At 38.4% G+C, this 23,488-nt stretch overlaps 1 protein-coding gene across 3 annotated transcripts in view; it reads right to left on the reverse strand.

The window, feature by feature from the left end:
* cyth1a (cytohesin 1a) overlaps positions 1 to 23,488 on the reverse strand; it is a 73,300-nt gene that overhangs the window by 44,285 nt on the left and 5,527 nt on the right. The window contains exon 1 of one of the 3 annotated variants that reach the window (XM_052139340.1): positions 17,786 to 18,006. The exons of 1 other annotated variant lie outside the window; for it this stretch is intronic. In XM_052139340.1, the coding sequence (XP_051995300.1) occupies positions 17,786 to 17,861 (76 nt within the window). In that variant the 5' untranslated portion in view covers positions 17,862 to 18,006. Of the gene's footprint in view, positions 1 to 2,009; positions 2,185 to 17,785; positions 18,007 to 23,488 lie in introns of those variants that run through there. One more of the 3 variants, XM_052139341.1, reaches the window with a different exon arrangement.

Here is a 23,488-nt window from a genome sequence, read left to right on the forward strand (position 1 = left end):
GTTCACACTGGCTTTCTGCCTGATTCCTAAGGAAAATGTTGAGGATAATGCTAAAGGTATGCTCAGAAATATTAGTATGTATGGACAAGCTGCGGCTTGTTTGAGGCTCACTGAAAACACAAACACAAGAATGAGGAACTGCAGGTAAATCTGCACAGACTCTTGAATTAAGGCCAAAGTATACTTCGGTTATCTGTGTTGGTGATCATTCCACGCATAGGGTGACGCAAATTTCATCCTCTGCACAATCCGTGCATGGCCCAGATATTCTCAACAGGCGGACAGTCCTTGTCTGTGTGCATTGTCTGCGCATGTACCTGCCGTTGACTTACAAAAAGTGTATAAAACAAACAGTAGTGCACATGCGTCGAAAGTGTTGGTATTTGCTCACGGTCAGAAGGGTATACTTTGAAAAGGCAACACGGTCGGCCAGGCGCGATCCGATATGCTCAAAAACTAAGTAAACCTGGGCCATCAGTAGAGATTAAGGTGAGTATTATGTGAACTATTGCAATTCCACAACAAGTGCAAACACTTGTTTTGAGTGTAGAACTTCCACTTAACAGATTTATTTAGATTTTGAGGTTAACTGTAAAGGCATATTTGTTTGACAAAACACATGGCCTTTAGCCCATGAACTATCTTCTAGTCTATCATTACTATATACACTATACATTTTATGGTATAAAAACAAGTGGCCCCAACAAATAAGGACTTCACAAAACTCCATATCGTAAAGACATATAGCATAGCTCGCAGTTTGAAAAAAAAATAAAAAATAAAATCTTGTTGCTTCAACTTAAAAAAAAAACAACCTTTGTGCTACCTTAAAATTTGACGTTGTATCAACTTGTACGTCAGTGTAAAAATAAAAAATAAAATAAAAAGTTCTGAATTATTGCTACATGACAAATAACTGAAAGTGACAACAAACACAACCAACAGCATAAAAGCAGCAAACTGTAATACAGTAACACTGCAATTTGCATAATTTATTCATGCCAGAGTGCATGCTGGGAATCCAAATACGCGAGCGTGATAACGAGCATGGTTCTTTTGACTTGAATTTAGAAAAACTAGTACAATCATTTATTACAAGTTCAGCCAACAAAAACTTATATAATGGAGTTCTCTCAACAAGATCAATCCATGTCAGTTATTCTAACTTTACCTTTTAACTTATGTTAACTAAAAGGCTAAAAGTGTTTTACATTGACGTGAGCCTGAATGCAGAGCAAACCGTTTCAAAACACATGAAAATTCAAAAAGTACTGCAATATCTTAGCAAACCCAACTTAAACGCGAAATGCGCAGCTCGTATTTATTGCACCATCCCTTCAAACTCTGCCAAAAATCCTCTGATGGATTGGTTTGTGTTTTTGGCAAAGGAATAGAATCTAGCTCAGACATTTGCACATTTATGAGTTAGAAGACCGTAAAACTACTTTCATCCACCATCAAAACCAACCAGACCCTTTATTCATAATGAATCATTTAAAATACTACTGCGTAAACAATAAAGATGATATGATGGACAGTTCAACAGAGACCCATTTCTAACAGTATATGACAGTATTAACACACTCATCTTGAATAAAACAACACCCTGCAGTTTCTGATTATCCTCAAAGACACGTTTTTTATGCATTTCTGTTTTACCACGAGCAGGCTTGGAGAAGTTAAATGTTTTAGCATATTTTTGTTAACTTTGTGAAAGCATGAGCACTGTAGAAACACGACTCAAACGATTTACTTTGTAAGAGATATTGAAAACAATGTGGAAATAAAACAATATGATAGGTAAAGAATAACTACATTCTGACGAGAATACAACAACCTGTAAACTTTATCAAGTCGGAACAGCGACTCAGATATCAAATAGTTTATTTGAACATAAGTTTATTTATCTGAAATGACACAATCTATGGACGCACGATGTGGTGAATTCGTGAATGTGTGTGTTTTTCACGGAGAAAAACTGAAAGTAACAGTTGACGATCATCACTCACCGACGCCGTCTTCAGATTTCAGCACCATCGCGCGCGCTCTTCGGTCAGTTAATAATACTGTATATCAACAAAAAGTTCAAAACGGCTCAATTTACAGAGACAACTAAACTTTAACGTCAACGTTGGAGATCAGGAACAGGTATTATACATATTACTCGAGACCGGAAGCCTTGCAGTTGAGGAATGGTGTACATCTATAATCAAGGGAGTGTCTTAAATCGTAACGAGCCAATCGCGAGCGCTGTACACGAGCCTGACAGAACAAACGCTTCAGCTCCTCAAGACACTGGCTGTGTCTCAAAAACCAGTTGAACACGAGCCCAACATAACAAACGTTTCAGCTCCTCAAGACACTGGCTGTGTCTCAAAACCCAGTTGAACACCAGCCCAACATAACAAACACTTCAGCGCCTCAGGTCACAGGCCGTGCCTCAAAACCCAGGGAACATGAGCCCCACAGAACAAACGCTTCAGCTCCTCAAGACACAGGCCATGCCTCAAAACCCAGTGAACATGAGCCCCACAGAACAAACGCTTCAGCTCCTCAAGACACGGGCCGTGTCTGAAAACCCAGGGAACATGAGCCTGACAGAACAAACACTTAAGCTCCTTACACACGGGTGTGTCTCAAAACCCCAGTGAACACGAGCCCAACAGAACAAACGCGTCAGCTCCTCTTAAGCTTATGTTTGGACTGTTCTTACTAGTTTCGATTAAGTGACCATTTTAATAAAGTTGACTTACTCTTTAAATCCTAAAGTGTTCATTAATAAAAACATTTAAGCGGTCCATATTACAGTAAATAGTACTTGAAATGTCACATTTTGGAATCACAACTCAACCCCAGTCAACACGCGCCCGACAGAACAAATGCTTCAGCTCCTCAAGACACGAGCAGTGCCTCAAGACACGGGACTTGCCTCAAAACCCAGTGAACACGAGCCCGACATAACAAACGGTTCAACTGCTCAAGACACGGGTCGTGTCTCAAAATCCCAGTGAACATGAGCCCCACAGAGCAAACACTTCAGCTCCTCAAGACACGGGCAGTGCCTCAAAACCCCAGCCAACACGTGCCCGACAGAACAAATGCTTCAGCTCCTCAAGACACGGGCCGTGCCTCAAAACCCCAGTGAACAGGAGCCCGACAGACCAAACACTTCAGCTCCTCAAGACACGGGCCGTGCCTCAAAACCCCAGTGAACATGAGCCAGACAGAGTAAACACTTCAGCTCCTCAAGACACGGGCCGTGCCTCAAAACCCCAGTGAACACGAGCCCGACAGACCAAACACCTCAGCTCCTCAAGGAACGGGCCGTGCCTCAAAACCCAGCTGAACATGCGCCCGACAGAGCAAACGCTTCAGCTCCTCAAGACATGGGCAGTGCCTCAAAACCCCAGTGAACATGAGCCCGACAGAACAAACCCTTCAGCTCCTCAAGACACGGGCCGTGCCTCAAAACCCCAGTCAAGACGCGCCCGACAGAACAAACACTTCAGCTCCTCAAGACACGGGCCGTGCCTCAAAACCCCAGTGAACATGAGCCCGACAGAACAAACGCTTCAGCTCCTCAAGACACGGGCCGTGCCTCAAAACCCCAGTGAACATGCGCCCGACAGAACAAATGCTTCAGCTCCTCAAGACACGAGCCGTGCCTCAAAACCCAAGTGAACATGAGCCTAACAGAACAAACACTTAAGCTCCTTACACACGGGTGTGTCTCAAAACCCAAGTGAACACGAGCCCAACAGAACAAACAGCTCCTGTTAAGCTTAAGTTTGGACTGTTCTTACTAGTTTCGATTAAGTGACCATTTTAATAAAGTTGACTTACTCTTTAAATCCTAAAGTGTTCATTAATAACAACATTTAAGTGGTCCATATTACAGTAAACAGTACTTGAAATGCCACATTTCTCAAATACATATGTAAACTGGCTTCGAATACAATTAAATGATCAAGTACAAAATTGCAGCACTGTAGAATACCCAAAAGACCTTGCGCTTGAATAAATTATGTATGTTTGGTCAAAACAAAGAAACTTATGTACAAAATTAATAATTTATATTTAAACATGTATATAGTTTTCATTCTTTTGAGTATTGTTGTTGTTTTGACTATGAAATAATACTTCAACGCATGCACACCCTGACTGCTTTGTGATACTCTTTTAGAGCGATCAGCAAAGCGGACAACCACAGTATACTTTGGTCTTTAAAATCCTGAGTTGTACCCGAGACCACGTGACTTGAAATGTTTTGAAAAGTTTGCAAATTTTGTAATTAAAACTGACACAATTATTCTGGTTTGGTAGCTAAATCTGAAAATGTTGACAGTTGCAGTATAAATCTGATTAAATTAGGCCATTTTATTTGTAACACTTAGTTTTAAATTTGATGCCCCATTACAACCCTGCTGAAAAAAAGCAGCTTAAACCAGCATAAGCTGATTTGCTTGGCCAGGCTGCCAAGATAGCACACGTCCATCTCCAAGATCTCTGTTTAAGAGCATTTAATCTGGAAAGCATCACAATCTAATTAAAATCTGCTAAACATCTTAAAAAGATCCGATTTACAAACATTCTAAGTCATAATCGTCTTAAAGACATCTGCTGAATGTCTTATTGACATCCGAGAGGAATTGTCGTTATAGACATATTGCAGATGAGCAAACAATCTTAATAATATGTCTTCCAGATGTAAACACACATATCAAATAGATGCCTGGGTGACGTACGTGTGCGTTCAAGGCTGCACTGTAAACACAAATAATTCATTGTATTGAGGAGGGAAAAATTTGTAAAAAAAAAATAAAAATAAGAACCTTGATGAGTATTTAGAAATGTCACTTTCTTTGGAGTTCACAAAACTGACACCTTTAAATGAACCTGAATTGTTCTATTGGTTTGAGTTTAATGAACTTGTCTTTAAATTTTGAGGAACTTAAATTGAACTGAAATTGGGCACTTTGCCAGCATGCTTTGCATACCACCTGACAGAGAGTACATGTTAAAATTAAGTGTTATATAATGTAGGGATGTCCCGATACCATTTCTTTTTTGAGTCCATTGCCTGTTTTTTTAATTTTTTTTTATGAACTGAATATCAACAGTTTATTTCTATTGTATCATCAAAATTGTGTTTAAATAAATACATTAATTAAAACTTTAATTAAATAAAAGTATATAACAATTCATATTCAACATAATATTGTATTATTTTTTATCAAATGAAGTGCTTTTATTCAGAACCTCACTGCACAATCTAAAATACATTGGAGTTGTATTTTATCAAATAAAGTGCTGCATAAAAGAGCATCACAGATGTACGTTATTGCTTAAATATATTACAATCACTATTGATTTATTATTATTAGTAGTAGTAGTAGTAGTAGTAGTGGTATTAAAACAGTGAATATAAAATTTCTGTCATACTTTTTTTATATACATTTAGCTTTTATTTTGACAGAGCTTTTATTTTGACAGAGCTTTTATTTTGAAGTGTTCTGTGGAAGCTGTGAGGTGATGCAGTCAAAGCATGCAAAAAAATATTTAAAAAAAATCCAAAAGTAGAGATCGGTGAATAATCCCGACGGGGACACCCTTCCTCTAGTGGGGATGTCAGTTATGACAAAGAATAACAGAGATGTTTACATAGATGTAGAGAATAATCTGAAAAAAACATTGGCTGTGGATAAAGTAAAATTTCACGCATTTATAGTTAAAGTGGTGAACACGTCGGTTCAAAGGAGCCGTTTAGATAGATTGAAAACAGTGGTGGATACAGCTGCAGAATTCTTGAATATTAGTAGTGTGACTGACTTGCTTACCCAACCGACACATGAGGATCTGTCTCTGTCTACTGATTAAAGTAATGGTTTTATCCAATTTGCAATGGAATAATAAGAGTATATACGCTAATGGACAAGAATTAAAGTAATACGTGTCTGAGCTTAACAAGAAACCCGATATTATTTGTTTGCGAGAAACATGGCTATGATTATCTGGATACAGTGTTGTTAGAAAGGATTGACAATAAGTGTGAGGCGGGGGTGTACTCACATTTGTTACAGTTTTCTACAGGAGATAGGTATCTCAGATAACATCAAGTGTACAATAGTAGAAATACTGTATATAGGCATTCTGACCATATTACAGGATACAATATATATAATCCATGTCTCACTCTAGCTCTAGTAGCTCTATAAAGGCCTAGAGATGGTGTGGAGACATCAATGCACACTATACATTATGGGGAAGTATAGTCACAGATGCAAATGGAAGGTTTGTAGAAGATATTACAGAAGATCAGACACTTGTTTGCCTAAACAATGGGAGAGGAACTAGAATACAGGAAATGTATCATGTTTAGATCTTACATTTGTGTCTGCCTCTCTGGCAAGAGGAAGTGAAAATTGCTAAATTACAATTCATGTCTTTAGGAGTTGCACTCAGTAAAAATGTCCGAGTGCACTTTTTGCTTGTAAAATGCCAAAAACAGGCAGATGAATTTTAAAAGTGGTCTCTGCTTTAACGTAAATTGATATAACTCTTAAGTGAAATGAGATATTTTTACCAAACTTGACACACTTACATAAGGGCTCAACCTGAGAACACAGAGAACGAGTTGTGGGGTTTGGCCATTTGGTGGCGCTATAACAGGGAACAATATGAAAGTGGCTCTAAATATAGAAACATTGGTTCAATTAATGGAAAAATGTACATGCAGTGTCTTTGCATTCAGTGTCTTTGTGGGAGTTGCCATCATTGATCATGAGGACAGTTGCATATATGGAAAAACATGGCAGCCATTGGCCAATCATCAACAAACTTGACATTGTAAAAACTGCATTTTCCACTTTTTCCAAAAAATCCTTCAAAGTGCTTGAGAATGCACAAAACATTGTATAGTGTTCAATGTTGCACATAACACCCTCTGCACAACCTCAAGTAAATGCTCATTATCAATGCACTAATAGCCAAAAGAACAAGCACTTTTGTTCTGCCAATGATAGAGATTTTAATGTGCAACTAATACAATGCAAATAGAAGAGTAGTATATTTTGAGAAACATGTCCATAGATGTTTGTTTTTTTATCTTTAATTCCTACACCATTCATCAGAATTCTAACTTAAAATGTGTCGTGATGCTTCTTTCGCTGCTTATGTTGCTGATAAATGTCTTGACCCCAGTATTGCTGCTTGCAGCTATATTTGATATCTGTAACTGCATTTTTACTAGTAGAATTTCATAATGGCCTGTCATTCACTCCTGTTCAAATCACAATTGCAGATATATCATTAAAATCACACAAAAATGGCATTTTCCCTACTTAATTGAATTGCAGATATTATAAGAAATGTTCTGTCAACCTAATGTACTATAGTAGCATATTTTATCTCAACTTAATTAGGTTCATCCAACTAAATTTGAAAATGCAGCTACAGATATAAAAAATGACAGCTTTTACTGGTTAAAATTCCATTTTTGATATCTGTAGCTGCATTTTCACTTATAAAATGCCACAATAATCTGTCATTCACTCCTGTTTAATGACATGAACGGTCACTTCTGTGAGTAATGAAATTTATGAAATCAAGAATAAATGTCTATACTAGCGCAAACCTAATTACTGATATCATAAAAGCACTTTCACTAAATAGTAATTCCACCGTTGACCTCGAGAACGATCATTTTATCTTGTGGAAATGAAATGATAGCTATCTAATTGATATCCTCCACATGATTCTACGTGAAAAGGCCTTGAGATCCTCTAAATGGCTTTTTGAGTGTATTCTTTGGTTTATTATCATGGCAGCACTGGTACAAGCACAGCTATTTGTGGAATGTTGTTTTTCCTTGTATTGTTTCTCAGTGCAGTGTCAGGAACACTGGAATGTGGCTGTGGGAACGAGGACTGGCTGTCATGAACACCCCCTCAGATCACAATCAGTATTTAACTATAATATGCCTTTCAAACTAACAACATTAGAGAAGAGAGTTGAGTTTAAACGAAACAGGCTCTACTGATGAAGTGTCAGGAATGCATTATGAAAGTGATCAAATATGAGCTTTGGTTTCCACTGTATAATGGAGTGTGGTGTTACCTTAGAAGATCATGACACCATTCACTCCTCTTCTGATAGGATATATGTATTATATAATTATACAATAAGAGAGTAACCCTATACCTGTTCAGTTCAGAGGAAGAAAGGTAAATAGATGTGCCTCTATAGAAAAGGATGAGAATGAGGAATGTTTCTAATTCTATACATTAAATCAATTTTTTATTCATCTTCATCAAAAAGGATATCATTGTAAATGAATGAAATTAATATGATCAATATTTAGCTGACTAACAGTTTTGCATATCTACCAAAAACGTACAAGTAAACTCCCATTTAAAAGGAGCACCATAAAATGCTTTGAGCGTCACCTGCTGGATCAAGAAACCTAGTGCCTAGTTTGAGGGGGCATTCACTGTGAGGTGAAGGAAAGAGAGAAAAGTCAAAGAGAGCTCAGGTCTTATTTTGTCAGTACAATGAGGGATTATTTACCATGTCATTATTTATTTGTGAAGTGGCTGGGATGAGGATTAGCACCTCTAAATCTGAGGCCAGGGATCTCAGCAGGAAACCGATGGAGTGCGTTCTCCAGGTAGGGAAGGGGGTATTGCCCCAAGTGAAGGAGTTCAAGTACCTCGGGGTCTTGTTCACGAGTGAGGGGACAATGGAGCGGGAGGTTGGCCGGAGAATCGGGGCAGCGGGGGCGGTATTGCACATATTATACATATATAATATTGGTCACAAATTATTTGGTCACTTTCTAAATAATAAAAGTATAGCGCAGCTACTAAGAATTATATATAAATACATCTGTTTTTACCGATGCAAATATTTTAGAAACGATGCATCGCGATACAAATGCCAACTTGAATCTGATGCACACTTTTTAAATCGATGCATCGCATCGTTAACTTTTATGCTGATGCACCAATGCAAATTGGTCAATCTTACCATCCCTAATAGGCAAGCTGATGTGTCCATAATATAAACACAACGTGTCAAGATCTAGTTTAAGGTTTTTCCTATAGAAAACTGTTATAAAATAATAACCCGCTTAACACAAAAAAAATATTTCCCTTTGGATTACAATGTTGCTGTTTTAGCAGTAGATAACAAGCGACATGTGAGATAATAGGGTTTTGTTTTAGTACATTAAGCCCTGCTAAGCGTTTTAGAACATTCCCTCCTTTTTGCAAAAATAAACACATGTAAAATATAGCTTCAAGCAGCAATATGGGGACAAGCACTTTTGACCAATAGGTGGCGCTGTCACCAAATGTATATGGGGCAGTCAGGGTATGGGTAAAATTACTATAAAGTTTCATGTTAATACACCAAAAGCCTCAGCTATTATAAGGAATAATAATTAGAAGTACACTAATGGATACAATATGTACCTACACACCTTTTTTTTTCTGGTGAGACAATAGAAATTGAGCAAATAGGCGACTCAAATATGCAGACTCGAGCCAAATCTAACAAACCATATTACAGGAGAACATGTAGCAAAGACAATTTTAGTCATATTTCACTCACATAATGTCAATTTCATAGCTCATGTTAGATGCTGATTTATTGGAATTAATTGGAATCAAGATTGTTTTGAGGCCATTAGAGTCTCAGTAATCAATTTAGTCTTGGATTTGGCTCTCCAGATGGTTCTGCTCAGTTTGTGATTCTGTTAAAGAGATTAGAGCAGTAGGCATTCCTGGCAAGAGCCCCAGAGCAGAGAGATACTGGGTTAAATGCCAATGCTCTGCCATGAGCACACACACACACACACACACACACACACACACACACACACACACACACACACACACACACACACACACACACACACTCACACACATGCTACAGATTCATAGGCGAGAGAGTTTCCTGTATTTCTGACCTTATCTAATCAAAGCTTATATCGAGTATGAAATGATGCACCGCCTCTCTTTTAGAACTTTACCTGTTTAGAGTAACCTTACCATCTCCGCCAGAGAAAAAAAAAACATCATAGCTGGTCGCCAGCATATGTTGTGTTTTGAATGCTGGTCAACAACACAGCTGGTGTGCTACTGTTCTAACAAGGCTAGCTGGTTCACTGGCATAACAAAAGAAACACCATACTGGATGACCTACACCAGCTAGACCAGTACCTAACCAGAATAAACCAGCATTTCATTGGTTTTCAGCACCACTGTAACAGTTAAAGGACGGGCAAGACTGGAATCAGCTGAACTGTAACAAAAGTTTTAATGAGAAACTCAACTTAAAACAAATGTAAACAAACACAGACACACATGAAACGTTCCAACTGCCCTTTATCTCGCTCACCCGCTGATCAGTGCTCCATCACGGCCTGGCCATGCCCTCTTCCTCATCCCCAACCCCCGCCAGCTGATTCAGGCTGGGGCACCAACGGTCTGACAAACTCTCCCCATCTCTGGAGGGGAGATGCTGCCCTTCCGGCCATTCTGTCAGCCGGTGGTCCACCCCGCCTCCTACGAACCATGGGGAGAGACAAGGGGAGGTGTAGGCAGAGGGCCAGGTTGCCCGGCCCACAACCACTCCTACGCCCACTGGCGGATGCCCGCTCGTTCCTCCCCTGGCGGACAACAGTGAGTCCTCCAGCCCCTGGTGCGTATCTCTCTCTCCCAAACTGGAGTCTCCGGCTGCCCTTTATCTCGCTCCCCGCTGATCAGCTGATTCAGCGCCGGCCGTGCTCCATCATGGCCCGGCCACGCCCTCCTCCTCGTCAAAATTTCATACAAAGGTTTACACTACAGTCTTCAAAGACAAAGGATAACTGGCTCTAACAAGGACAGAAAGAGACGTGGAAGTCCAGATGTACATCTAAACAAGAGTATAAGTACATCAGAGTCTCTAGTTTGAGAAATAGACACCTCACATGTCCTCAGCTGACAGCTTCATTGAATTCTACCCGCTCAACACCAGTTTCATGTACAACAGTAAAGAGAAGACTCAGGGGTGCAGGCCTTATGGGAAGAATTGCAAAGAAAAAGAAACGTTTGAAACAGAAAAACAAAAAGAAATGGTTAGAGTGGGCAAAGAAACAGACATTGGACAACAGATAATTGGAAAAGAGTGTTATGGATCGTAACCCCATTGAGCTTTTGTGGGATCAGCTAGACTGTAAGGTGCGTGAGAAGTGCCCGACAAGACAGTCACATCTATGGCAAGTGCTACAGGAAGTGTGGGGTGAAAGGTCACCTGAGTATCTGGGCAAACTGACAGCTAGAATGTCAAGGATCTGCAAAGCTGTCATTGCTGCACATGGAGGATCTTTTGATGAGAACTCTTTGAAGTTGTTTAAGAAGTTCTGAAAAAAAAAATCTATTTGAAATAGTAATTTTTCACGTTATTAATGTCCTGACTATACATTGTGATCAGTTGAATGCTACTTTGTTGAATAAAAGTACCAATTTCTTTCCATAAGAGCAAAATCTGTACATTATTCCAAACATTTGGCCGCCAGTGTATAATAGTGTAGTTGACATTAAATACTTTTGAGAAGTATTGCTTTTTACTATATGGAAAAGAAGGGCTTGTAAATTCTTCCAAAAATCTCCCTTTGGTTTTCACAGAAGTCATACAAGGTGAGTAAATTATGACAGAATTGTAATTTTTGGGGTGAATTATACCATCAAATCTAGAATAACCACCTCTTGTATTACCCCAATGACTGTATCATACGCCTGTCTTTAAATTAGGGATGGGCGATACCACTTATTTTCTTTTTGAAATTGGACTTGATAATTTCAAGTCCAATATCGTCGATACCGATACTTCTATTAAATAGATTTATTTGCAATTTCTTGGGATAAAATAGGAGTGGTACCCTACGCCTTATGATACCACCCATTAGGGACCCCCAATAAGAAGTAAAAAATAGACTTAGGGGGAGCCCCAAGATACTTATATTTTAGTAAAAATAGTAATGACAAATCTGATTAAATTCATGCAGTGGATACGGTGAACGGCTGAAATTTCTTGAATTATTTACGATAATTTATATTAAGTTTGTTCATAGGCTAGTTGTCATGTCTCTTTCAAATGTAAATGCCCCGTCCCACATCTAAAGACCGCTAAGCGCATGACATCGTTGACATGACTGCTTGCTTAGTGTCGGTCCGGTGAAGCTAACTTTAGCTAAACAATGGAGAATAATAAACTTCCACTCACTGTCGGGAAGAGAAAGCTTCTTACTGACTTTTTTGAGGGGTAATTTTCTCACCCTATATATCTTTCTACTATATCTATCCACTAAATGTTGGGGCATTTGTATTCCTTGCATAAATTGGAAACATTTAGGCTTATTCGTCTACCTCCTTTGCCTGCTCATGCCTCAAGAGCATTAAAGAGCCACACCAGATGCTCGTTAGTGGAGTTTGGTGTGCTTTAAAACACTGCAGTGACAATCAGTCTTTGTCTGGCCTTGAATGTTGTAATATTCTCTGTGCACTCATGGAAGGACTCTTCGTCTTATGTTTTCCCGGATGTTATTTGTGCCTCAGATTGGACTTCAGAGTGCTGTTTATATTGAAAAAGAGACTTTCCTTCTTTGATTCCTGACGGATATTATCTAGATTTTCCTAGAAATATATATTTGGAACTACTACGTTTATTCATCTATGTTATGTTCAGTTCTCCATTTCAGTTGTGGGCAAAGAGACCGAGTTTATACATAGCCTGAGTTTGCATTTCTGTTTGAGTTTCATTCCACATTTGAGATTTTGTTATCCCTGCTTCTGAAGAAATCTGATGCTTACCAGTGATCCTTACCTGTCCTGAGTTCTGTAATAATCCAAGGAGATGTTGATGATAGTCGCTAATGAATACTTAACCTGTCATGAGTTTTGGTTTATGTCTTCACCCACTGGTTCCTGAAATTACCTTAATGGATGAATGCTGAGTTGCCTTTTGAGAATCTCCTGTGGGCATGCTTATGTTAAACTTCTGAACTATTCTAAAGACTGTATCCTGTTTGCCCAGTTGTCCTGCACTCTTCGAATAAAGCTCCTGCACCTGGGTTCAGAACTAATTTGCTTGTAAATTACAAGCCAGTTTGCTTGTAAATGAAATAAATCACGTTTTAAGAATGTTAAGATAATTACAGGAAAATAAGACAAAAATACTTCTAAAATTATATTTTGCAATGTACTTCATATGCCCCTGTTGTTTTCCAGAGGTCAGAGGAGTAATGATCCCTTGTCTTGAGCTGTTCCCTCATTGCCGCCTCCAGCTGTCTTCAACCAAATCTTACCGTAAGGAACAATTTCCATGTCATTCAGTTGACAGCAGCTGTAATTTCATCGCACCTGCTCTGACATACAAAGATGCAAGGATTTAATTAGAGTGATATTACTCTCCTAATTATTGTCAGCAGCACATAGAGCTTGAGGGCACATGTTATTGAGGGACTTGCTTAATGAGCTGAAGATTGTTGTGGGAACATTAATGCAGCACCATTGGGCTGGATGAGAGATTAAATGAATGTTCAGAATATCATACAACTGTCACTAATTCTGCAGTGTAAAGTTTGTATGCTGTGCATGTTACGCACATGTCTTTGTGTGCTTACAATACCCTGATGATCTTTTTTTTTTTAACAGTGTCCATATAAAACAAAGATATTTTGATGGAGCTATGATGTGAAGTCAATTGAGTCCAAAACCTTCAAATTAAAAAAATAAAGGCAATTCATCCAGTGGTTTAAGCCATGTCTTCTGAAGCCATCTGGATTGTGTCCTTTTTGGAGCTTGAAATTGTTGGACCCCATTGACATGTATTGACTGGATATATTCACATCTCCATCAAAATATCTTCACGTGTGTTCCGCAGAAGATATTAAGTCATCTGAGTTCTGTTTGATTCAAAGAACCGACTCTACCCTGGTTGCGCTGTGTTTCGTGCTGTAGATTCAAAAGAACCGGCATTTGTAATTCGTTCAGTATTCGGACTACAATGTTTGGCACTGCTGATTCAATAGTACCGCAGGAAACACTGAGTGCATTTACATACATGCAGATTACAGTTGGACTACAGATTATCCTCTAATGGAAAGAAATTGGTACTTTTATTCACCAATACTTTGTGATCAGTTGAATGCCACTTTGGTGAATTAAAGAACAAATTTCCTTCCGAAAACAGCAAAAACTGTTCTAAACTTTTGGCCGCCAGTGTACATCAACAATTATAAATGGTGCAGATGGGTTAAAGAATGTATCCATGACAGAGGCAGCAGCTTAATGATTGAATTGCTTCTCCCTTTCAGAGTTGTAACTTGACACTGCATCTTTTAAAATACATAGCAGTGGTCAAAGAGTCTGTGTAGTTCATGTTTATGTACTAAATAATTCAAAATAGTCCAGATGGGTCCCCTTTGGTGTTCTGTTAGGAATAGTTAGCTACACAAGGCCTGCCATCTTGACTTGAACTGTGTGCGAGTGGGCGGGGACAAGGGTGCTTGTTGTGGAATCTGAAAATACAAATGAGCATTTTTTCGTGACATCACCAACAGACAGATTTCAAAACGAGATTTTTCAGCGGGGTGACAACTATAAAAGGCTCATTTAGACCGGGGATGTTTTGAATTCTGAAATGTACAGAAAGTTTTTATAGTACAGTTACCTCTTATATGACTAAACATCAAGGAAAATTGTATTCGCCATTTCACGGCCCCCTAGATGTACTCCCTCTCATTGGCGGAAAATGCGAGTACTGCTAATGAAACCAAAAGTCATGAACATCATTTGGTTACAGTATTTAAAAAAGTATTTAAAAAGACCGTAGTACCTTACTACTCATTGTAGCAATAAGAAGTAACTTTATTTTAAACAGTTACACACCAGCAATTTAGCAATGACTAAGAGTATGAAATTGTGATCTATCCATTAGATGAGTCATACAGTCAAGCTCTCCGACAGTGTTCAGTGAATCTGAGGGAGACGCAACATGAACTCAAGTGAACTCAGCACTTACACCATCATATGGTGGAATTTCCGAACAAACGTCCCTTGGCCTTAACGCTGCTCCCTACTGTACTGTACTCCATTGCTCATTGTGACAGGACCATAACCCCTATGGCACTCTGTCCATTTGCATCACACCAGCTCTAGTTCTGCTGCTTCAAACCAGAACATTCAGGTTCAGAAATTCCTGTCCTTACCCCATAAACACCCTCTGCCTGGATGCAATCTTCTGCTGATTCAACTCATCTCAGCAAGGTGACAAAATCCTCAAATCACTTCCTCAGTCTGTCAGCTCACTGAGTGTGCAAACCGGACATTACCCCAAAGGCCATTTCAGCCCTCTGAAATCTCCCTGTGCAAAACACAAACACTAACACTCTAAAATGGCTTTTATGTAACAGTTAAATGTTTTGGAGTTTTTGGAGTTTGTCATGTTCCTTTATGACATAAACTTGGTTGTTGATTAGCATTAGCATAGCTATAAGTGACTGTGAGTGAAGACGCTCATGAAATGAACCATTGAGCATGAAGGATTACATGTGCTTACAGACCTTAATGATATTATCTGATGTCCTCTCTCATCAGCTCCTGAAACAGATCCCTTAAGCTGACTGACAGACTACAAGTTCATTCGGCACAAACACGCTACCTCTATTACAGTCCTTCTTCTTGCTGTTCCAGGAACTGTTGATTCTAGTGCATAAACTATTGTTACACGCCACATGCTAAGTGAAATTGGCCATATTTAATTTACACATTTCTGATATTCCTGTGAATGATAAAAAAATAATAATAATAAACAACAACGCTTGTCCAAACAATTCCCAATGAAAGTCCATTCATATATTTTTTTAAGGTATGCAAGTTCAAATTGTAAGGAATGCAGTCATGTGATCCATTCAACCCAAAATAATCAAGATGGAGGCCCATGTTGTAGCAGTGTTGTTGTGTCTGTTATTCAATTCGATGGCATTGTTAAAGATAAATGTTACTTAGGGGGCCTGGGTAGCTCAGCGAGTAAAGACGCTGACTACCACCCCTGGAGTCGCGAGTTCAAATACAGGGCGTGCTGAGTGACTCCAGCCAGGTCTCCAAAGGAACCAAATTGGCGCAGTTGCTAGGGAGGGTAGAGTCACATGGGGTAACCTCATCGTGGTTGCTATAATGTGGTGGGGCGCCTGGTGAGTTGTGCATGGATGCAGCTGGGAAAAGCGTGAAGCCTCCACACGCACTATGTTTCTGTGATAACGCCCTCAACAAGCCATGTGACAAGATGCACGGATGTCTCCAACACGGAGGCAACTGAGATTCGTCCTCTGCCACCCAGATTGAAGCGAGTCACTACACCACCATGAGGACTTGGAGTGCATTGGTAATTGGCCATTCCAAATTGGGGAGAAAATAATCAAAAAAATGTTTTACTTTATACAACCTTGACATTGCATTCCTTCAAAGGCAAAGGAAATTTTACTCAGAATTGTTGTCTGGCAGCAGAACACAAGAACGCTTATGTTTTAGACTACACATGGAAATGACGCAGGGTAATGCTGATATGTGAATTTTGCCGCGTTGACCAATAGGAAGCTGCTTGGTTTGGTAGTGACCTCTCTATGGGTGGTACTTCGTATACTGTAGATCTACTATACACTGAATATTTACAATGGACAAGGACCACTCTAGTGGTCTCCATGACCGATCTAGACTTTGTAAACAGCAAACAAAAATGTGTCCACGGACCGCGGCCTCTGACGTTTTCTGTCTGTCAATAATTTTGCCCGTTCTCATAGTGTTGTAGTTGCAGTGAATTATTGAGGCTTAATGCCATATTCTGATTCATAATTAGTCAGTTGAGGGCACTATTTCTCTACTGTTGTGTTTGACAACCGTGTGAACAGTCTTTGTGTCAGTTTCAATATCGGTATCGGTGCAATGTTTTGGAAAGAGGGGGCATGGCTCAATCAACGGCTCAGTCTCGTGGAAGGTAGAATGGCCAAAATCACTTACAGCTCCTTTAAGTCTCACAGAGTTTAAAGTGCAGCCAATTATATTGTTGCTGGTTTCACATGCGCTCAACATCAGCCCACGTAATCTTCGCCTGTGAAATTTCGCCATGCTAAGGTATGCGTGCCTTTTTTCAGTTGGGACAAGCAACTTTTGAAAAATGTTTGAAAATAGTAGTGTGGACGGTGAGCGTTTCGAAAACGAAAACGTCATTTTCAGTTTTATCCGGTATTCAGTATTAATGGGGAAGTAGCCTAACAGCAGATGTAGCATAATGTTGATTACCACAAAAAAGATTTTCGACTTGTCACCCATATGGACACATTCAAATGTGAAGGGGGTCCAGTACATTACAAAAAAAATTAAATACACACTTTTTCAAAAGTATAGCTACAAAACGTAAACATTATAGGTGTAACATGATTGGTTTACTGGAATTGTGTCTTTATGCCAGTGAATTGTATTATTGAATTTAACTTTACACAGATAAGGTTAGTAAGTGTTTTATCACACAAAAATCATGTTAACATTTACAGTATAATGGTTACATTTTGTGACTATACCTTTGAAACAGGGAGTATTTTAAGGTTTATAAATTGGCCCCATTCACTTACATTGCAATTCTTCAATCAAAAAGTGCTACTACATCTGTATTTCAGATGATCAAGACAAATACCCAGAGAATAATAGTGTGTTTTTTGATAACTAGATTATTAAGCAGCTCTTACCTGGTGGACTGCTTCGTACCGTCGGACACAAGAAAGTCTGAAAACTGGACACACACAGTTCAGTAACTGTCCCCATGACTGCAAGCCAAATGTATTTTTTTCCTCTGTCTTTGCCTCTTCTTTTTATTCCCCAATTTCAGAGCCCACATCTAGCAACATCAGCATGCTGGTCCTCTTACAGAATCTCGTAGCGTTTGTACAGAGCGCAGGACTCTTCCTCTTTAAGTTCTCGCATTTATGTGTGAGTGTGTAAATTTGTGCTGTCAGATAAACCCACAACTTCTCTTTAACACTCTGTCTCAATACCTCACAATGATGTTTTGTGTTTGTTTCCTCTTTCCAATGTCCAATGCTTCTCCTCTCCTCTCACTGCTAATAATACTCAATGTTTTTTCAGTGTTATTCCCCTCTCATCTTCTGCTCTCAAAACAACATTCTTTTTTTTTTTTTTTACTTCATTTCACTTTAAAGTATGTCATATTATGGAAGTAAAATGAGTTCAAATGAAGTTTCATGTTGACTTTAAAAATTAAATGTAAAATATTTCCAATGTTAAAATACTTTCTCCCAACCCGGCTTAACCCTTAAATGCATATCTTGAGTCTTTAGAGACATATGTTTTTCTATATTGTTTTTTCTTGCGTGGTTACCAAATGCGTATTTGTGACTCGAGATATGTAATAGTGCCACAATATATATTTGGACTTCCGTAAATTATATTTTCATATCTATATAAGTTTACTACCACAGGACATCTATTTCTTTTTTATTACATAACAAATGGATACTACATTAATACAAGTGACTACTGTACCATGTCAGTTTTCTGCGCAATGGTTGTGAATGATCAGTATGCTAAATGTTATTTGTTTCTCAAAGTGCCGCTGTTGTTTCACTAACTGAATTGATTTACATTTGACATTGCTGTTTGATGAAGAAATAACATAGAAGTAAACTATAGCAAGTACAACACATGAACAATGTGATTTGACTAATGCCATTTGAGGCTACTACTAAAGATGTGAGTCTAGACCCAATACATGCCTGAGAAATGTGTTGTGTTGTGTGTGGCTCAATATGTTTTTGACAGCCAGTTGAGTCTCATATATATCAGTGCAGAATTCATTAATCCTGTTCTATCATTTGTTGCATCATCTGTTTGATATGTGAAAACTACAATATACTGTTTATATATTCTTTTCTATTTGTCTTAGAAATGCTTTGAGTATATTACACCATCTGGGAATTTTGTAGATTTATTTGTAATCCATAACCACAATTATAATTACAGAAAGTAGTCCACCTACATCATGTTCATTGTTGACACTGAGATGACATATTGTGTTATAATAAGAAATAATGACTGTGGCGCTCACCCACCCCAATATATTCTCCAAAAGAAATCTGCACAACTTGAGATCTTTTAAAACCTCTGAATACTATCAAAATGATACTGTTGCTTGGCAACACATGGCAACTGCTGTGGTACTGGGTGGGAATCAGTAAAGCTGTTTGGTTAATTTGTTATTTGAATCCATTATTTTTAATCAGACACTTTGGCGTAAGCATACAGCATAAGTTTTCTCACATTTGACTTCCATAAATATTCTACCCCTTTTAGTTAATAAAACTCTTATTGCATATCTGCATATAAACACATGCTGAAACGAAACAAGCAACTTTGTAACAAATGGATCATTGAAGTGGACAGTTTTGCCTTAAATGTCATTTTCTGTCAAAAGCTGTGAAAATAGGCATAACGAGACTCCCCAAAAAGAATCTGTGACACTGCAATAAGCACGCAAATATGTGATCGCTCATTGTGAGCTAGTTTGCAGTGCAAGACTCCTTTGCTGACGTTTCTTGTCTGTAAAGAGCCAATAGCATTCAAATGCGGGCTGTGAATGAGGAATATCATTGGTTTGACCCACTGAAAGAATATGTCACTTCACTGAACAGTCTGTGATTTGTATCTAAACAGAAAGAATCAGTCATCATCTTCATGAAGTAGGGAGTATCAGGATCTGTTGACCGACTGAAGGAGAGGAGGAGGCATGTCGTTTACACCTCAGACTTAAAAAAGGCTGATGAATAGGGTGTGAAAGACGTAAAAAGTTGGGATGGTAGTGGGTAGGAAGGAGGAGCAGGAGGGGGTCAAGCACAACAATGCACTCATGATAGAGATGGCTGAACATCAAAACGTGAGTGGAGACTAACGCAAAAGTGTCATGGGACAAAAGCGTGAATGTGATATTTTGTTTAAAGTGAAAGCTGGCGTCTATATATATATATATATATATATATATATATATATATATATATATATATATATCACGATTTTTTTCAGATTTACAGTAAATAGGGCTGCTTGTTTCAAAATAGTATTAGTCTCTTCAGACATATTTCTCAAGACAACTTTTGTAAATAGGGTAAATTAAAGATGGTCGCACACCGGACACATCTGGTGAACGACATGGCATGTTCTAAATTCAAAGCAACTATTTATTTTCTACAAAAGGTACATGCACACCTCCAATGCTCATCGTCAACAGAGTTTTCTATTAAATTCGACCCAAATCATTATCAAAGGACAAAGATTATTTACTCAAGTATAACTGGATGATATATTGTTTATATGTATTTTTCATAGAACCTACACTACGTATTTTCCAATTCCAAGTATGTCGTTTTGTGGTTTGACAGCTTGTTGAATAAATGTCGCCATTTCTAATCGTTCAATTTGCAAAGTTACACCAGTTTTAATGACCAGCAAACTCATCAATGTCACTTTGTTCAGTCTTGAAGAAGTACCAAACTTTGTACTGCCATCTCCTTTGCCATTTAAGCTCGTCCTGTGTGTGTGTGTGTGTGTGTGTGTGTGCGTGCGCTTCAGTAAATGGTATATCGCCCTCTTGCGGTCTCCCAATGCTATTACTCCACACTGATAAACAGAGGGACACTGAGTGAGTTGGAAAGCATGCAAATTGGGCTTCTAATTGAAATGTTGGCTAATTTTTATATTCGATGCCTCAAAAATATATTGATTAAAATAACGTGCCGATCAATAACTGATATATCGATGTTTTATGACATCCCTAATCAGCACTCATAATAATTTTTAGGCATGTATTGTTTCCTTTTTTTATAGTCATGCAAAGCATTTTTATTTTTAGGGAAAACGCCTAAAATGCTGAAATTACATTTTTGGCAAACTAGCTGCAAATTTGCCTCATTTTCACATGCAAATGAGCTTGTGATTCGCCGCAAATGTTTGTCAGAAGTTTGCAGCTCTTCAATGGTAATAGTGAACCTACAGCAAACCTTGACAACAATTGGAAGACTGCGCTGTTTTATTCAGTTTCACATTCAGTGTGGACAGACAAATGACTTTTTGTTGGCCAAGCATGGTGATTGTATGTCTGTCAATCACAGTCAACAAGGGTGAGAACACCACAAGGACATAGAACAAGAGTCCGACAGATAGGACAGAGAGAGGGACAGAGGGAAGTGGAGGGACACATTTCTTCTGTGTAAGCTGCAAAGTCATGGGGATTAAAGTGCTGCAGCTACACATCAAACATGTCACATGACATCAGAGTTCTATCAACTCAGCAGCTTGCTTCACATTGAACTGTTCACTTCCCTTTCATGTGCTATTCATTCCTCAGCATAAGCCTGTAAAAGAGGGTCAAAAGACAAGGGAAATAAAATGAGAATGTAAGGGATGTCTCCTGAGAGCTAGAATCAGATGGGGTGATGATATGTGTATGTAAAACTACACTGGAAAAAAGGGAAAGCAGCTCTACTGAAAATACTAAACCAATACATGTTTAATCAACTTAATACGTTTATGTTTGAGATGATGAGAATATAAAAATATTATGTAATGGTACCATGCAGTATGTGTAAACCTCACTCCCCTGGCCTCAAGAGGTGCACTAGTGACATTCTAGAGGCTGTATCCTTTAGCATCCTCGTTAGCACACCCGCCTACCATGCTGGAGATGTTGGTTCAAAACCCACTCGGAGCGGGTCAAGTAGGAACTGGTTACAATTGCGTGAAGTCCAAGTGATATTCAACACAGTCATTAAAAAGTGAAATGGTCACATTGCTATGAAATGTTCAAATGGATGCATACCTCTAATCAGGATTTTTTTTATATCATCTAAAATATTGCCCAGTTTAAGTTAAGTTTACTCAAACCATTTAGGTTTTTTCTACACAAAGTATATGAGTAGAGCCTACATTTTTATTTAATATCAAAGAAACTCATTTTAATTGTGTGGAACCAATGTCTACGATTTAATGAATGTTATTTGGTGTATATTAAGAAGTAAAAATGTTTTTTTTTAATTCTAGATATTTGGTGTCTTCGTGGAACCCTCTGGTTAAAAATCCTGAATATAGAGAAGCCTATCTGTCTGTAAACTTTATTATGGAGTTTTATCAAAAGCAAAAAGCATCAAGCAATAATAGAAATCCTTTAAATTCGAAATTATTGTCCACAGTGGAAAAACCCTCTGCTCCAACTGCCAAAAAGCCTTATTACAACTCATAATTTACACTGAATTGCATTATTAAACCGCAACATAGGGCTCTTTAACTTTGCTACAATGTAGCCCCTTAGTGGTCATGAACTGTAATGCCAATTTGTCGAAGCCTTGAGGAACTTTGCCTAAATAGATGTGAAGAGATTAAAAACAAATTTATTAGATGGTCTTTTTTCATTATTAATCACAGTAGATTTCTTGGATAAACTTGTGAGCCAAACTTTAAGTTAAGAGCTTTTCATACAGGCCCAAAAGTGAAAGAGCAAGACTGTGATCCAGTAACTCTATTCAGCAGTGAGGTTGAATAAATTGCAGAGTGGCAAAAGTTATTACAGCCCTTCAAAAGAGAATAGAAAGCCCTTTTGCATAAGCAGTGCCTGCCTGACATATGAAAGAAATTGCCTCTCATCTAATGTTGTTAATTATTCAAGGAACCTTCTAACTTGGTACATCATGAAAATATTTATTTAAAAAAAATACCTACATATTACAACATAGGGCTTTACAGTTCATTAACTATTTATTTAACTGTCATAATAATAAACATGTGATTGTAAAATGGCAGCCCCCATGTGCGGACCCTCACCATGTAGAATAAAACAAAACAAAAAAGCTTTTAATGAGGAAATAATTACTGAGTGCAACTTTAAAGAATCAATCTACTGATTAATTGGAGAAATCTACATATTTACCCAGCTCTACTCATTGTCATGAAAATGAGAGAGTTCTCTTTCTGTAGGTGAAATAGGCAACGAGCCATACATTTCTTCATGAGATTCACCCAACTAGCAGACAAACAGATTCTTTCTCAGAAAGAAGAGACGTGTAATATGCTGTGCTGAAAAACCTCCTACGCATTTTCCTGCGCGCCTCACAGCAGATCTGTGAACGTACACAGAGCAGCTCAAACTACTGCATACAAGCTCACATTGGGCCACGGCTTCATAAAATGATCATTTTTCTCAGTCAAGTCATTTTAAACCAGAGATGGGGACTAGAGTTAGAGACTCTGACTCAAGTCGCATTTTAATAGACTTTGACTCGACACAAAGGACTCAAAAAAATCTAAATTTGATGAGAGTCCCATTAAACTTGACGGTGCCTGTTGTGCCATTTGTGCTCAAATTTGGTTGTGCGCTCAGAAGCAGAAAC

The sequence above is a fragment of the Xyrauchen texanus genome, chromosome 12, assembly GCF_025860055.1.
Source record: "Xyrauchen texanus isolate HMW12.3.18 chromosome 12, RBS_HiC_50CHRs, whole genome shotgun sequence".
Classification (NCBI taxonomy): domain Eukaryota; kingdom Metazoa; phylum Chordata; class Actinopteri; order Cypriniformes; family Catostomidae; genus Xyrauchen; species Xyrauchen texanus.